Source organism: Drosophila obscura, unplaced genomic scaffold (assembly GCF_018151105.1).
Source record: "Drosophila obscura isolate BZ-5 IFL unplaced genomic scaffold, ASM1815110v1 contig_150, whole genome shotgun sequence".
Taxonomy (NCBI): Eukaryota; Metazoa; Arthropoda; class Insecta; order Diptera; family Drosophilidae; genus Drosophila; species Drosophila obscura.
The window spans coordinates 5,771,413-5,786,707 of NW_024542736.1; the positions used below are offsets into that span (position 1 = coordinate 5,771,413).

The 15,295-nt window shown below is 44.2% G+C and overlaps 4 protein-coding genes across 6 annotated transcripts; 1 reads left to right on the forward strand and 3 right to left on the reverse strand.

Annotated features, from left to right (window-relative positions):
- The first annotated feature begins 375 nt into the window (after positions 1-375).
- Positions 376-2,496, forward strand: LOC111070083 (prolyl 4-hydroxylase subunit alpha-2-like). The gene is made up of 7 exons (XM_041596469.1): positions 376-703; positions 775-926; positions 983-1,133; positions 1,191-1,384; positions 1,447-2,069; positions 2,130-2,298; positions 2,351-2,496. Exons 1-7 carry the CDS (start codon positions 465-467, stop codon positions 2,437-2,439), a joined length of 1,617 nt encoding a protein of 538 aa, XP_041452403.1. The 5' UTR covers positions 376-464; the 3' UTR covers positions 2,440-2,496.
- Positions 2,497-3,061: 565 nt separating this feature from the next.
- Positions 3,062-5,298, reverse strand: LOC111070076 (prolyl 4-hydroxylase subunit alpha-2-like). The gene is made up of 7 exons (XM_041596473.1): positions 5,060-5,298; positions 4,837-4,988; positions 4,630-4,780; positions 4,379-4,572; positions 3,683-4,320; positions 3,447-3,615; positions 3,062-3,393 (listed from the first exon to the last, which is right to left on the reverse strand). Exons 1-7 carry the CDS (start codon positions 5,275-5,277, stop codon positions 3,311-3,313), a joined length of 1,605 nt encoding a protein of 534 aa, XP_041452407.1. The 5' UTR covers positions 5,278-5,298; the 3' UTR covers positions 3,062-3,310.
- Positions 5,299-6,236: 938 nt separating this feature from the next.
- Positions 6,237-13,271, reverse strand: LOC111067508 (prolyl 4-hydroxylase subunit alpha-2-like). 3 transcript variants are annotated; one of them, XM_041596439.1, is made up of 8 exons: positions 13,187-13,271; positions 10,857-11,096; positions 7,901-8,052; positions 7,694-7,844; positions 7,443-7,636; positions 6,768-7,384; positions 6,532-6,700; positions 6,237-6,478 (listed from the first exon to the last, which is right to left on the reverse strand). In XM_041596439.1, the coding sequence occupies exons 2-8, from the start codon at positions 11,054-11,056 to the stop codon at positions 6,372-6,374; spliced, it is 1,590 nt and encodes a 529-aa protein (XP_041452373.1). In that variant the 5' UTR covers positions 11,057-11,096; positions 13,187-13,271; the 3' UTR covers positions 6,237-6,371. The 3 variants fall into 3 exon arrangements, with proteins under 3 accessions (XP_041452373.1, XP_041452372.1, XP_041452374.1); XM_041596438.1 differs by lacking the exons at positions 10,857-11,096; positions 13,187-13,271 and adding an exon at positions 8,124-8,368 and having other exon boundaries at positions 6,238-6,478; XM_041596440.1 differs by lacking the exons at positions 6,237-6,478; positions 6,532-6,700; positions 6,768-7,384; ... (1 more) ...; positions 7,694-7,844; positions 7,901-8,052 and adding exons at positions 9,895-10,117; positions 10,176-10,369; positions 10,427-10,577; positions 10,634-10,785.
- Positions 13,272-13,279: 8 nt separating this feature from the next.
- Positions 13,280-15,254, reverse strand: LOC111067525 (prolyl 4-hydroxylase subunit alpha-2). Its single transcript, XM_022356628.2, has 7 exons — positions 15,070-15,254; positions 14,720-15,013; positions 14,462-14,661; positions 13,865-14,406; positions 13,761-13,808; positions 13,564-13,708; positions 13,280-13,494 (listed from the first exon to the last, which is right to left on the reverse strand). Exons 1-7 carry the CDS (start codon positions 15,237-15,239, stop codon positions 13,457-13,459), a joined length of 1,437 nt encoding a protein of 478 aa, XP_022212320.2. The 5' UTR covers positions 15,240-15,254; the 3' UTR covers positions 13,280-13,456.
- Positions 15,255-15,295: the final 41 nt, after the last annotated feature.

The following is a 15,295-nucleotide window of genomic DNA, read 5'->3' on the forward strand; positions in this document are numbered from 1 at the left end:
TTGAGATAATTTTATTTAAATGATCATTACAAATTCCGTTTGCCGTGTTTGGTTATAAACTATATTCTTAATTTGCATAGCATATGTATATGTACTTCTTAATTTATTATTCAAAATAATAAGTCTTAATTTGATCACCTTCTTTCACTACCTATGTAGTGACAGTCGTTACAGCACATATTTTTTTTTTTTTTATTTTAAGCTTTAAGGCTCGCATACCTGTCCAACTCTTCACCAAAACTCGAATCCATTTCAGAAGACGCAGTAAAATTATAATAGTTTTTTGTTGCTACAAATTTGAGCAAGCGGAAACATGGACTGAAATTTATGTTTACGTTTATGTTTTACAGCACACAACTTAATTCGATGTTCACTACTTAATCACCTTAGTATTTCCATTCAAGTCCGAAGTTCAAGTCGCACTTCACATATAAAACTCACAAACTAAAACACCAGAAGATACGATGATACGAGTATATTCTCTTTTTAATGACATGCTACCAGTCCTGTTCTTCCTCATCCTCGCGAGTGTTTCTGTTCAGAGTGGGACGAGAACTGAGACGACAAAGAAATCCCATCCAGGCAAGGACTTTGTCACCTCAAAGGCGGATCGAATGGAGCTGCTGCTGCTGGACAGGGAGCTGATCTCAAACCTCGTGCAATATACTGAAGAGTTGCAGAGCAAAGTCCACGTGCTGCAGCGGTGAGATAGGAGATGGAGAGTCTGCCTGAAAACTATTCTAATCGCTTGGGTTGGGTTGGCTGCTCCCACAGATTTGCAATGGCGATGAGCATTCCCCTCGAGGCAGCGAAGGGCAGGGAGGAGGAGTACCTATCGAATCCACTGCACAGTTTTCGCCTCATCCGCCATATGCACGAGGACTGGCGGCAATTAGAGAAGTTCATGCGGCAGCCTGTGGGGCAGGGTGAGTCCAAATCTGCCAAAGAATAATGGAAATCATCCGTAAGCTTTTCCCTGCAGATCAGATTAATTTCCTCAAGGAGAAGGCAAAGGAATTTCCTTCAAAAGAAGATGCTGAGGATGCCACGGAGGCCATCTACCGCATTGTGCGCACCTATGATGTGCAGCCAGCGCATCTCGTCGAGGGGCTAATCGATGGCGTGCAGTACAAGTAGGTCTCCAGCTGGACTACTCTATTTCATCCGTTCATTCCATGTTCCTTCTACAGCAGTAGCATTTCAGCCATCGACTGCTTCTCTCTTGGAACGCTGCATTTTCAGTGGGGGGAGTACGGAAAAGCAGTCCAATGGCTATACTACACCTTCAATCTAATAGAACCAGACTATTATTCGGTGTACGAAGTGCTGGAATTTCAGTCAAGTGAGGTATTCATTCTGTTAGCCCGCTGCTTCTTGGAGATGGGTAAAGGATCAGATCTATAACGACATTCCTCGGCTGAAGATTTATTCTTTATTCATTTTCAGACCTGGAAGAGGAGGCTCGAAGCATTCTGATGGCCCACCCCACTCTGGCGGAGAATTCGGAGCATCTGCTCAACCTCTACACAAACACGAGACACGTCCAAGTTTCGGAGGATAAGCAGCCCGCTCTGCCCGACGAATTCAATCAGATCTGCCGCTCCTCCCATCAAAATAAACCCTCGCGCCTTCACTGTCGCTACAATGCCACAACCACACCCTTCCTGCGCCTGGCCCCCCTACAGATGGAGGAGCTGTCGCTGGATCCCTACATAGTGGCCTACCACAATGTCCTCTCCGACGCGGAAGTAGCCGAGGTGGAGCGCGTTGCAGAGCCACTTCTAGTCCGCGCTGAATTTGGCATGAACATGAACCTGAAATACAAGGTGCGCACCGCCCTAGGAGCTTGGATACCTGACTATAATATGGATGTCTCGGGCTTGCCAGTGGTACAACGTGTACTCAGGCGCATACACGACATGACCGGGTTGATAATGAACGATCATCAGTTCCTGCAGCTGATAAAATACGGATTCGGGGGCCACTACGATCTCCATTTCGACTTCAGTAATGACTCCTTGCCGATAACCCAGGCCATGGGCGACCGTATGGCCACTGTCCTCTTCTACGTGAGTTGGTTTTAATCTCTTAATAACTGAAGGATTCTCCATCTCCCGAAATTCCCGAAGCTTAATGATGCTAGGCACGGCGGCTCCACTGTCTTTAGCCGCCTACAGCTGAAGGTTCCATCGGAGCGCGGAAAGGTCCTATTCTGGTACAATATGCGGGGGGAGACGCACGATCGGGACACTCAAACCATTCACGGTTCGTGCCCCGTCATCGATGGCACCAAAACGGGTGAGTATTTCCCTTTGTATTCAAGCAACTACAATCGAACCCTCTGTTGCAGTCCTGTCCTGCTGGATACACGAGTTGGATCAAATGTTTATTCAGCCCACCTATCACCCAGCGACAGTAAGAGAGCATTTCCATATTTAAATAGCACAAACAGCAGCGGAATTGAAAAATTAAATTAAAATTCAAATTTTATAAACCAAATACAAAAAAAATTCGTTCTTAATTTTAATAATTTGAATATCAAATTTTAAGACTAGCCTTTAAAATTTTACTCAGTTATGTGTGGTGGACATTTTTTTTTATAAGCAGTTAATTCTCTAAAATACATTTTATTAAATTTGACGTCTTCGGTTATTTGTTCCACACTATTCCAAGATGTCGTTCTAATCTCCTTTACAAGGCGACTGTGTGCACTCAGCGTACAGCGTGTGCCTGAACCTTAATTTTCATTATAGTTGGATAAAGAGCAGACCCAAACGAAGATTGATTATTTAAATTTAATGTTTAAATAGAGAATTTTATTTATTTGACTGTTTTTGTAACCTGCTGCTGACTCAATTGATTCCTAAATATGTTATTAAATAAATCTGAATATTCTGTCTAATGGGCTCAGGCAAGCTCTGAATAAATTCAGGCAAACGGCATACTATAAAAACACTTTTTATGCCAGAGCTTCATTATTAAAATGCTGATTTTTTAAAAAAGTATTTTGATTAGTTTTTCTAAAGCATCAACTATTTAAACAAAATAAAAAATAAATAAATAAAAGTGTATGCATTTAATTGCTTCGAATGTCTTACAATTGTGGCAACGGTGTTTCCAATTTCTGATTCGAAAAATCACCAAACAAAATTGTAGCCTTTCTACTACTATTAGTCATTTAAATTACACAAAAACTAACAAAAGGATATGAAAACTAAATAAACAAATTTTCTTTTTTTCTTTTACTGATAAGCCTGCTGCTGCACCCTGCATCACCCTCAGTACCAAAATGCCTTCATAATCTAAGAATCTAAGAGATAAAATTCCTATTCCCAGGGCGATAGGTGGGCCGGATAAACATTTGATCCAACTCCTTTATCCAGCAGGACAGGACTGCAAAAGAGGAGATTTATTTTAGGTGGATAAATAAACAGCTAAGTACTCACCCGTTTTGGTGCCATCGATGACGGGGCACGAGCCGTGAATGGTTTGAGTGTCCAGATCGTGCGTCTCCCCCCGCATATTGAACCAGAAGAGAACCTTGCCACGCTCTGATGGAACCTTCAGCTGTAGATGGGAAAAGACAGTGGAGCCGCCGTGTCTAGCATCGTTAAGCTTCGGGAGATAAATAGAGAATCCTTCAGCAAGTAAGAGCTTGAAATGGAACTTGAAACCGACTCACATAGAAGAGGACAGTGGCCATGCGGTCGCCCATGGCCTGGGTGATTTTTCGGGTGGAATTAAAGTAGTCGAAATGGAGATCGTAGTGGCCCCCGAATCCGTATTTTATCAGCTGCATGTACTGCTGTTCGTTGATTTTCATACCGGTCATATCGCGAATGCGTCTAAGGAATCGCTCCACCAACGGCCAACCCGAGACATCCATTTTATCATCGTGATCGGGGATCCAGGCTCCCAGGGAAGTGCGCGCCGTGCTTTTTTTCGACTTCTCCTTTTCCACTATGTACACGCTACTCCGCACGAGAAGCGGCTCTGCAATTCTCACCACCTCGGATATTTCCGCGTCGGAGAGGACATTGTGGTAGACCACGATGTAGGGATCCAGCGACAGCTCTTCCATCCGTAGGGGGGCCAGGCGCAGGAAGGGTGTGGTTGTGGCATTGTAGCGACAGTGAAGGCGCGAGGGTTTATTTTGATGGGAGGAGCGGCAGATCTGATTGTATTGCTCAGTTAGGTCGGGCTTCAGTTCCTCCGAAACTTGGACGTGTCGCGTGTTTGTGTAGAGGGTGAGCAGTCGCTCCGAATGATCCGCCAAACTGGGGTGGGCCATCAGTGTCGTTCGAGCGTCGTCTTCCAGGTCTTAAAATGAATGAGAGATAGATCTTTAGCAGAGGAATGTCGGATCCAAACCACTTACCCATCTCCACGAGACAACGGGCCAGGAGCATGAAGACCTCGCTTGAGGCAAATCCCAGCACATCGTACACCGAATAATACTCTGGTTCTACCATTTCTAAGGAGAAGGACAGGAATTGGGCGGCCTTGTCGTACTCCCCCCACTGAAAATGCAGCGTTCCAAGGGAGAAGCAGTCGATGGCTGAAATGCTACCGCTGTAGAAGGAACATGGAATGAACGGACGAAATAGAGTTGTCCAGCTGGAGACCTACTTGTACTGCACGCCATCGATTAGCCCCTGGACGATATCCGCTGCCTGCACATCATAGGTGCGCACAATGCGGTAGATGGCCTCCGTGGCATCCTCGGCATCTTCTCTTGAAGCAAGTTCCATTGTCTTCTCCTTGAGAAAATTAATCTGATCTGCAGGGAAAAGCTTACGGATGATTTCCATTATTCTTTGGCAGAATTGGACTCACCCTGCCCCCCAGGCTGCCGCATGAACTTCTCTAATTGCCGCCAGTCCTCGTGCATATGGCGGATGAGGCGAAAACTGTGCAGCGGATTCGATAGGTACTCCTCCTCCCTGCCCTTCGCTGCCTCGATGGGAATGCTCATTGCCATTGCAAATCTGTGGGAGCAGCCAACCCAACCCAAGCGATTAGAATAGTTTTCAGGCAGACTCTCCATCTTCTATCTCACCGCTGCAGCACGTGGACTTTGTTCTGCAACTCTTCAGTATATTGCACGAGGTTTGAGATCAGCTCCCTGTCCAGCAGCAGCAGCTCCATTCGATCCGCCTTTGAGGTCACAAACTCCTTGGATGGATTGGATATCGTTTCCGTCTGACTCTGAAAAGCAGCACTCGCGAAAACCAGGAGGATCAGGAGGAGCACATGCACAGATGCGAGTGGTAGCATTGTAGTCTTGGATGTGATAAATAGTTCCATATCATGGTATTTGCTACGCTTTTAATGTAATTATTGTATGACGGGATAAGATCTAAAAATGAGTGAGACAGGGAAGTCAATTTGCCGGTTGATAACTGATTAAAATTGGTTGATGAGTAAAGCTAGATCGTAACTCAAATACCCTACTAATAACTCGAAAATGTGCATCTTGAATGGGTTTCCATATTCACATAATCCATAATTCGCTCATTGGTTTTTATACCCGTACTCAAAAAAGAGTTAAGGGGTATATTAGATTTGTGGTAAAAGTGGATAAGTGCAACGCAGAGAAGGAAACGTTTCCGACCCCATAAAGTATATATATTCTTGATCAGCATCAATAGCCGAGTCTATATAGCCATGTCCGTCTGTCCGTTCGTCCGTCTTGATGAGCGCCTGGATCTCAGAGACTATAAGAGCTAGAGAAACCAAATTTGGTTTCCAGACTCATGTGATATCACACTGCCACAAGTGTATTTCAAAATTTCGCCCCGCCCCCTTCCGCCCACACAAAGGACGAAAATCTGTGGCAGGCACAGTTTTAAAGATACGATAAAACTAAAAACGCAGTATCGTAGAGAATGCCCTACCAGATCTACCAGATTGCTGAATCTGAATCAGATCGGATCATAATTATAGCTAGAATGAAGAAATTAATTTTCAGTTGCTTCCCCTCCCCCTCCCGACCACTACAACGCAACTCATTTTCCTTCTCGCTCGCACACTCTGCCGCGTTCAGTGCGCGAGAAACCCCTAGCGGAGGAGATGTAGAATATGAATGGAACATGTACAATCTACATGTTAGATGTAGAATATACATTGTATATGTAGATGTACATAGCATATGTAGCAAAAAAATGTAAAATGTAAAATTTTTTTTTTTCTAAAATTCTTAAAAATCATAAGCTCAAAAATGTATATACTGACTGAGTACGGGTATAAGTAGAGTCGCGTCCCCAGAAGCGACTCACACGTTCCTTCTCGTTTTATATAAAATTCAGCTCAAAATTCATATCGTTGGAGTTTCTGTATGGTATTACATATAAATGGGATTTTTTAAGCTTTTAACCTTCAAATTCATTAAAAAGCTCATTGAAGAATGTTCTATTCCCTGGGACGTAGGTGGGCTGAATAAACATTTGATCCCACTCGTGTATCCAGCAGGACAGGACTGCAACGGAGGGGTTCGATTGTAGCTGCATAAATACAAAGGGAAATACTCACCCGTTTTGGTGCCATCGATAACGGGGCAAGCACCATGTTCGGTCTGCATATCCAGATCGTGTGTCTCCCCGCGCATATTGTACCAGCATAGGACCTTTCCACGCTCCGATGGAACCTTCAGCTGTAGGTGGGAAAAGACAGTGGCGCCGCCGTGTCTAGCATCGTTAAGCTTCGGGAGATAAATAGAGAATCCTTCAGCAAGTAAGAGCTTGAAACGGAACTTGAAACCGACTCACATAGAAGAGGACAGTGGCCATGCGGTCGCCCATGGCCTGGGTGATTGGCTGGGTGGAATTAAAGTAGTCGAAATGGAGATCGTAGTGGCCCCCGAATCCGTATTTTATCAGTTGCAAGAACTGATGATCGGTCATGATCAACCCTGTCATGTCGTGTATGCGCCTGAGGACACGTTGTACCACTGGCAAGCCCGAGACATAGTCCGGGATCCAAGCTCCTAGGGCGGTGCGCACCTTGTATTTCAGGTTCATGTTCATGTCGCCAAATTCAGCGCGGACTAGAAGCGGCTCTGCGACGCGCTCCAATTCTGCAATTTCCGCGTCGGAGACGACATTGTGGTAGACCACGATGTAGGGATGCAGCGACAGCTCCTCCATGCGTAGGGGGGCCAGGCGCAGGAAGGGTGTGGTTGTGGCATTGTAGCGACAGTGAAGGCGTGAGGGTTTATTTTGATGGGAGGATCGACAAATCTTTTTGAATCCCTCAGTTAGGTCGGGCTTCAGTTCCTCCGAAACTTGGACGTGCCGCGTGTTTGTGTAGAGGGTGAGCAGTCGCTCCGAATGATCCGCCAAAGTGGGGTGGGCCATCAGTGTCGTTCGAGCGTCGTCTTCCAGGTCTTAAAATGAATGAGAGATAGGTCTTTAGCAGAGGAATGTGGGATCCAAACCACTTACCCATCTCCACGAGACAACGGGCCAGGAGCATGAAGACCTCGCTTGAGGCAAATCCCAGCACATCGTACACCGAATAATACTCTGGTTCTACCATTTCTAAGGAGAAGGACAGGAATTGGGCGGCCTTGTCGTACTCCCCCCACTGAAAATGCAGCGTTCCAAGGGAGAAGCAGTCGATGGCTGAAATGCTACCGCTGTAGAAGGAACATGGAATGAACGGACGAAATAGAGTTGTCCAGCTGGAGACCTACTTGTACTGCACGCCATCGATTAGCCCCTCGACGAGATGCGCTGGCTGCACATCATAGGTGCGCACAATGCGGTAGATGGCCTCCGTGGCATCCTCGGCATCTTCTCTTGAAGCAAGTTCCATTGTCTTCTCCTTGAGAAAATTAATCTGATCTGCAGGGAAAAGCTTACGGATGATTTCCATTATTCTTTGGCAGAATTGGACTCACCCTGCCCCCCAGGCTGCCGCATGAACTTCTCTAATTGCCGCCAGTCCTCGTGCATATGGCGAATGAGGCGAAAACTGTGAAGCGGATTCGACAGGTACTCCTCCTCCCTGCCCTTCGCTGCCTCGAGGGGAATGCTCATCGCCATTGAAAATCTGTGGGAGCAGCCAACCCAACCCAAGCGATTAGAATAGTTTTCAGGCAGACTCTCCATCTCCTATCTCACCGCTGCAGCACGTGGACTTTGTTCTGCAACTCTTCAGTATATTGCACGAGGTTTGACATCAGCTCCCTGTCCAGCAGCAGCAGCTCCATTCGATCCGCCTTTGAGGTCACAAAGTCCTTGGGTCGACTGGATTTCGTTTTCGTCCCACTCTGAAAAGCAGCACTCGCGAAAACCAGGAGGATCAGGAGGAGCACATGCACAGAAGCGAGTGGTAGCATTGTAGTCTTGGATGTGATAAATAATTTCATATGATGGTATTTTCTACGCTTTTAATGCAATTATTGTATGACGGGATAAGATCTAAAAATGAGGGGAAGTCAATTTGTCAATTCGTCGGTCGAAATCGAAACCTTAAATACCCTACGAATAACTCAAAATTGTGCATCTTGAATTGCTTTCCAGATATGCAGGCTCTAGTCAAGATTTACATTTATACATTGGCTGCGGTTTGTCGGTTAAAATTTGGACCTCGAGGTCAGGAGTTTTTGATAATCGACCAAAATAATGGATACAAAACTTAAAATCAAATATAACAAATTATAAAAAAAAAATATTAAAAAAAATCGCATTTTTAATTTTTTATAAATCGTTCAAAATAATAGAAATAATAAGAAATTAAAAATTCAAATGAATCTAATTTCCTGTACTTAAATATAACACAAATATGCAGTTTAATTTAAAATAAAATATTTCGTAATTGGCGTGCGTGTTCAAATTACTGCTGCGATCTAAATCTACAACCAACCGTTTACAGTGTAAGTTCAGAAATAAGAGCCCCCACAGAGTCCAGAAATTAGAACTGGGAATTTTATTGCATTGGCATTGCATTTTTGTATAACCTGCACAGTTTGCTTTTGGTTGAACTAAAAATAAAAATGGGAGTCCCCGAGTAAAAAAAATTTGTGTTGTGTTAAAATAAATTTCGAGCAACTATTTTGAAAGTTGTTTTATCATTTTCTGACTACAAAAATATGACCAGAAACTAGAACTGTTCAGAAATTGGAATCACCCTAGGAACAAAGAGGTCATAATTTCCGAACTTCCACTGTAAATTCGCTCATTGATTTTGTGATATAAAATTCAGCTCAAAATTCATATCGTTGGAGTTTCTGTATGGTATTGAATATAAATTTGATTTTTTAAGCTGTTAACCTTAAAATTCATTAAAAAGCTCATTGAAGAATGTTCTATTCCCTGGGACGTAGGTGGGCTGAATAAACATTTGATCCCACTCGTGTATCCAGCAGGACAGGACTGCAACGGAGGGGTTCGATTGTAGCTGCATAAATACAAAGGGAAATACTCACCCGTTTTGGTGCCATCGATAACGGGGCAAGCACCATGTTCGGTCTGCATATCCAGATCGTGTGTCTCCCCGCGCATATTGTACCAGAATAGGACCTTTCCACGCTCCGATGGAACCTTCAGCTGTAGATAGGAAAAGACAGTGGCGCCGCCGTGTCTAGCATCGTTAAGCTTCGGGAGATAAATAGAGAATCCTTCAGCAAGTAAGAGCTTGAAATGGAACTTGAAACCGACTCACATAGAAGAGGACAGTGGCCATGCGGTCGCCCATGGCCTGGGTGATTGGCTGGGTGGAATTAATGTAGTCGAAATGGAGATCGTAGTGGCCCCCGAATCCGTATTTTATCAGCTGCAGGAACTGATGATCGGTCATGATCAACCCTGTCATGTCGTGTATGCGCCTGAGGACACGTTGTACCACTGGCAAGACCGAGACATCCATATTATAGTCAGGTATCCAAGCTCCTAGGGCGGTGCGCACCGCGCTTTTTTCCGACTTATCCTTTTCCCCTATGTACACACCACTCCGCACCAGAAGCGGCTCTGCAATTCTCACCACCTCGGATATTTCCGCGTCGGAGAGGACATTGTGGTAGACCACGATGTAGGGATCCAGCGACAGCTCTTCCATCCGTAGGGGGGCCAGGCGGGGTGGGCCATCAGTGTCGTTCGAGCGTCGTCTTCCAGGTCTTAAAATGAATGAGAGATAGGTCTTTAGCAGAGGAATGTCGGATCCAAACCACTTACCCATCTCCACGAGACAACGGGCCAGGAGCATGAAGACCTCGCTTGAGGCAAATCCCAGCACATCGTACACCGAATAATACTCTGGTTCTACCATTTCTAAGGAGAAGGACAGGAATTGGGCGGCCTTGTCGTACTCCCCCCACTGAAAATGCAGCGTTCCAAGGGAGAAGCAGTCGATGGCTGAAATGCTACCGCTGTAGAAGGAACATGGAATAAACGGACGAAATAGAGTAGGCCAGCTGGAGACCTACTTGTACTGCCCGCCATCGATTAGCCCCTCGACGAGATGCGCTGGCTGCACATCATAGGTGCGCACAATGCGGTAGATGGCCTCCGTGGCATCCTCAGCATCTTCTTTTGAAGGAAATTCCTTTGCCTTCTCCTTGAGGAAATTAATTTGATCTGCAGGGAAAAGCTTACGGATGATTTCCATTATTCTTTGGCAGATTTGGACTCACCCTGCCCCACAGGCTGCCGCATGAACTTCTCTAACTGCCGCCAGTCCTCGTGCATGTGACGGATGAGGCGAAAACTGTGGAGCGGATTCGATAGGTACTCCTCCTCCCTGCCCTTCGCTGCCTCGATGGGAAGGCGCATCGTCATTGCAAATCTGTGGGAGCAGCCAACCCAACCCAAGCGATTAGAATAGTTTTCAGGCAGTCTCTCCATCTACTATCTCACCGCTGCAGCACGTGGACTTTGTTCTGCAACTCTTCAGTATATTGCACGAGGTTTGAGATCAGCTCCCTGTCCAGCAGCAGCAGCTCCATTCGATCCGCCTTTGAGGTCACAAAGTCCTTGGGTCGACTGGATTTCGTTTTGGTCCCACTCTGAACGGCGGCACTCGCGAAAACCAATAGGTTTAAGATAAGTAAATCCATATCATTGTATTTGCTACGCTTTCAATGAGATTATGGTATGCTGGGAACAAACAAAATTATTAGAATTACAAAACAAGCATTGCTTATTGTAGTATGAAATGGGGTTGATTTTATAAAAAAATTATATTTTTGCCTTTGTTTGGACAATTTTAATGGCTAGCTTTACTAGCTTGTTTTGTTGTACATACAGTGATGGAAAAAATAATAGAAACGACAATTTTTTTTCGCATTTCAAAATTTTCTAGTCAAAATTTTTATTTTTTAAGTTTAATAATTTTGACTAATAGTCATACAGTTATGTATCAAAACATAACAAAATAATAATTTAAAAAAAATTAGTGTAGCAAAAATAAATTTTTTCATTTTTAGGGCCTGGAAAAAATAATAGAAACGGCCGAACTAAAGCTATGAAAAATTGTTTTTTATCTCAAAAAAGTTAACCTATAACCGGTTAATTTTTAGCTTATATATTTGGATGTAATACCGCGATTTTCAGTGACTTCGACCCATCTGAGAGCCTATGGACTCCACCAGTTCGTCATAAATGGTGGATCCATGGAGAACCATTCGGACTAACATTTTGACAAAAATCGTTCCTATTTTGGTCTTATAGCCACCAGTCCCATTAAGCTCCTAAAGGTAATCTATACGATTAAAGTCTGATATTTCATCAGGCCAATCCATTAGGGAAACTTCTTTGTCCAGGAACCATTTTTTGGTCAGCATTTAGGAGTGATTCGGGTCATTATCCTGATCGAACTACCACTTTAATGGTATTCCTACTCAGATTATACTGGCGGTATATTACATAGTCGGAGGCACACATTATACCAAAGTATGGACCAATAACCGAATGGATAAAGCATCCCACAACATTATGTGCCCACCACCATGCATACCCGCTTTAACAGAATACCTGGGTCGTGAGAAGTAGTATTAAAATGCCTTATATGAAGTGCCCAACAAATATAAGCCCATTTACCTTAGTTTCATATGACCTTAACACATTTTTGTAACTTGGACGACATAAATGCACCTTCGCGAAATTTACTCGGTTTCTAAACTTTTTTGGAAAGTAGTGTTATATTTTTTGAGCTATATGACCTTTAAATTGACATCAATCAGCCTATTCCTTATAGTACGACTACTAACCCGTGCTTTAAGTCATTTTTCAGATCTATCAACGAGAGAAAGGGATTTTTTTTGGATTTTCGAACAATGCGCCTGTCGAAATGAACCCATGTTCCGGGCTTTCATACGCGTGTGGTTCGCTATTTTTGTAGTAAATCGAAGTAAACCTCTTTTTAAATCCATTTTAGATATGTGTGACCATCTGACCTTGTGTGGCCCTCAGTTTTTAGATTTAGATATGTTTTTTTAATATCCCTACAATATACTCCACGACCCATTCTGAACCGAATAATAACAACAACAAAAACGGTATCCTTAGGAATAGGTATTTCATATCTTCTTTTGTCTTTTGGCGATAATATATTACCTATATAATTCGATTTTAACCGTTTTATTACAATATAAGAACAAAATTGGAATGCGTTTCTATTATTTTTTCCAAGACAAAAACGTGATCTTCCTACAAATTAGTGTACCTAGCTTATAATTTTTACGAAAGGACCCCAAAGGATCCAAGTAAACCCCATTATCCTGACACTAAGCACAGTTGTTTTATCAAAAAATTTGCTCCAAAATGAAATATTTGGTTTCAAATTTGAATGCGCATGCCGTTCTATTATTTTCCATCACTGTATGTACATACATATGGAAAAATAGAAAAAAATGTTAAATAATATAATAGTAGAATATACGAAAAAATATAATCAAAATAACGAGACAAAAAAACCTTAACTTTATGTTAAGTAAAAGTAAAATAAATAATATATAATTTTATTTTAAACAAATTTTTTCTTCTAATATGAAAAAAAACAATGGTTTAACTGTTTACTGTTTGTACATACATATGTAGGTCAAATGACCAATTTTTGTGTGCAAAATTATTAACGACTTGGTATTGTACTCATGGTATTCAAACTAAAACCCGTAACAATTTCATCAGTAAAAATAATTCTATTAAGAGAGAATTCAAAAAATATTAATATTTGAAATTTAACTTACATTTCTTAAGCTTTGACTTCGTATATGATCCGGGTATTTAGGCATTGTATGCAACACGAATCAAAAATCATATGAATGGTCATACATTTTTTCTTTTTAATCCATTAATCCAAATACCAGATTTCTAAACAATTATTTTTTTGGGTATACATTTTGCATTTTTGAAGTGTGGGTGATCGGCGCAAGCAATCCTATCCGTGAGGTCAGCTTTTTTAATCTGGTTTTTATCTGCGCCAGACCGCGTTGAATGGTAATGGTAGAAAGCTTTGCTTACTCTTCTGTATCCGCGTAGAGAAACTTTACCATGACTGCAAAAAGAGAAGATGATCGATTACTAATGAGAGTTCTCAGCTGGCAAAGGACGGCCAAAGCTATACCCAATCCACTGCCCACAACATTGGGGCAGACGGTGTGCTCAAAGTCGCCCTCGTGGAATGTGATCAGGACGTCGCCTTCCCTCGGCTGCACAGACATTGGATAGTGTGGAATGGTGATGGCACCGCCTACCTCCACATCATTCAGCTGGAAAGGCATGCGAATCAGAGAGGAAGGCAGCATTTTCCTTACAACTTACAAAGAAGATGGCAGTACACTCGATTTCGTTAAAGTCCAGGTTGGAAAACTGCAAGAAATTCATACGTAAACGAATAAGGAAACCTTAAAGGATTATCCGATTACTTTTGAGGATTCCTTGAACAGCTGGAACAGACGGAAGGGCTCTGGCTGGGCGTACTCTAGCACATGGAAGCTATCCGCCGGCTTGAAGGAGCCCGTCATGTCCAGCACCCGCTCCCCAAGGCGCTTCATCACCGGACTGTATTCATCCGGGACAGAGCAGCCTCTTACACCGGCAAGTATCGGGAACTTGGCCTCCAAGGGACACCGCTTGAGGGCGTCTCGGATGTGGGCGACCTCTGTCTCGTAGAAGGCATTCCGGTAGATTACAATGTAGGGAGAGAGGAGCACCTCCTCGTAGCGGAGCCGGGCCAGTGTCAGGAAGGCTGACAGCATCGTATTGTGCGCACAGACGCCAGATTGCGCGACGACGCTTTCCCGGCACTGGCTCTGCAGGGGACTGGGTGTAGTCACAGGCGCCACAATAGGCTCCATGGGATCGCGCAGGCTAAGCAGCTCTAGGACGCCGCTTTCTTGCAGCAGGTGCACGTTGAATTCATCCAGGATTATGGCGTTCTGGTAGGCCATGTACACCTCCTCCCGGTCTGCAAGAGAATGAAAATTTAGTCGAGTATCTGTGGATCCTTGACCATCACCTACTGAGTTTGTGGTAGGTCCTGGCCTGCATTCGATACACCTCCGAGCGTGACGCCCCTAGCACGTTGTAAAGTTCGCTGTACGGCGACAATGTGTAGTTCTCTGCGGCCACAGTGAGCCACTTGATGGCCTCGTGGTAGTTCTCCTCCTGGTACAACTCCAGACCCATGTGGTAGCAGTCGAAGGGGGACAGATACAAGTCGCTAAAGGAAACCATGAGATAACGTTCAGTGTCTCCAGTCCAAGCAGTCTTTTCCCCACCTGTAGAACTCTTCTTGAGCCACCAGAGAGGAAGGTTCATACGCGTAGAACTCGACGAGGCTCTGCATCGTCTGGGCCGCTCTCTGGAAGTCCTGCCGCTGTGGCAGCTGCGGCAAGATGCGCTCCAGTTTCGCCACCTGATCGGGGCCAACCTGCTGCTCCATGTACACCTGCCAGCTGACCCAATCCTGGTGCATGTGGCGTATCAGTCGAAAGGCGTTCAGCGGATTCGACAGATACAGCTCCGGATCCTCGTTGGCCTCGTCGATCTCTTCGTTGTACTCCCTCAGAGCGCTAGGAAGAAGGAAGGGGAGTCGATGCAGCGGGATAGAAGGTGTAGGAAGACTCACCCATTAATGACGCTGATCTTCTCCTTTAGCGCCAGGGCATAGTCTCGCAAATTCTGCAGCAGTTCCCGCTCTAGCTTTAGCATTCCCTGGAAGCGCTGCTCATCGAGGGCCGCCTCGAGGAAGGAGCCAGACAGGAAGAAGAGCAACAACGTGTACAGTAGTGCAGCCATAATAAGGAAATGATACTCAAGAAATGCCACAGCTGGCCTTCAGATTTATGCATTCT

What these genes read in the sequence shown, in the direction of transcription:
- LOC111067525 (XM_022356628.2), bottom strand. Translation starts at nt 15,239, where the DNA reads ATGGCTGCACTACTGTACACGTTGTTGCTCTTCTTCCTGTCTGGCTCC. An exon ending in TGTTCAAGGAATCCTCAAAA is followed by an intron (nt 13,809 to 13,864) that starts GTAATCGGATAA and finishes AATTTCTTGCAG; the next exon opens with TTTTCCAACCTGGACTTTAA. An exon ending in TGTTGTGGGCAGTGGATTGG is followed by an intron (nt 13,495 to 13,563) that starts GTATAGCTTTGG and finishes CTCTTTTTGCAG; the next exon opens with TCATGGTAAAGTTTCTCTAC.
- LOC111070083 (XM_041596469.1), top strand. Translation starts at nt 465, where the DNA reads ATGATACGAGTATATTCTCTTTTTAATGACATGCTACCAGTCCTGTTC. An exon ending in ATCGATGGCGTGCAGTACAA is followed by an intron (nt 1,134 to 1,190) that starts GTAGGTCTCCAG and finishes TTCCTTCTACAG; the next exon opens with CAGTAGCATTTCAGCCATCG. An exon ending in TGGCCACTGTCCTCTTCTAC is followed by an intron (nt 2,070 to 2,129) that starts GTGAGTTGGTTT and finishes AAATTCCCGAAG; the next exon opens with CTTAATGATGCTAGGCACGG.
- LOC111067508 (XM_041596438.1), bottom strand. Translation starts at nt 8,341, where the DNA reads ATGCTACCACTCGCTTCTGTGCATGTGCTCCTCCTGATCCTCCTGGTT. An exon ending in ATCGATGGCGTGCAGTACAA is followed by an intron (nt 7,637 to 7,693) that starts GTAGGTCTCCAG and finishes TTCCTTCTACAG; the next exon opens with CGGTAGCATTTCAGCCATCG. An exon ending in TATCGATGGCACCAAAACGG is followed by an intron (nt 6,479 to 6,531) that starts GTGAGTATTTCC and finishes CCTCCGTTGCAG; the next exon opens with TCCTGTCCTGCTGGATACAC.
- LOC111070076 (XM_041596473.1), bottom strand. Translation starts at nt 5,277, where the DNA reads ATGCTACCACTCGCATCTGTGCATGTGCTCCTCCTGATCCTCCTGGTT. An exon ending in CCGTTGTCTCGTGGAGATGG is followed by an intron (nt 4,321 to 4,378) that starts GTAAGTGGTTTG and finishes ATTCATTTTAAG; the next exon opens with ACCTGGAAGACGACGCTCGA. An exon ending in CATCGATGGCACCAAAACGG is followed by an intron (nt 3,394 to 3,446) that starts GTGAGTACTTAG and finishes CCTCTTTTGCAG; the next exon opens with TCCTGTCCTGCTGGATAAAG.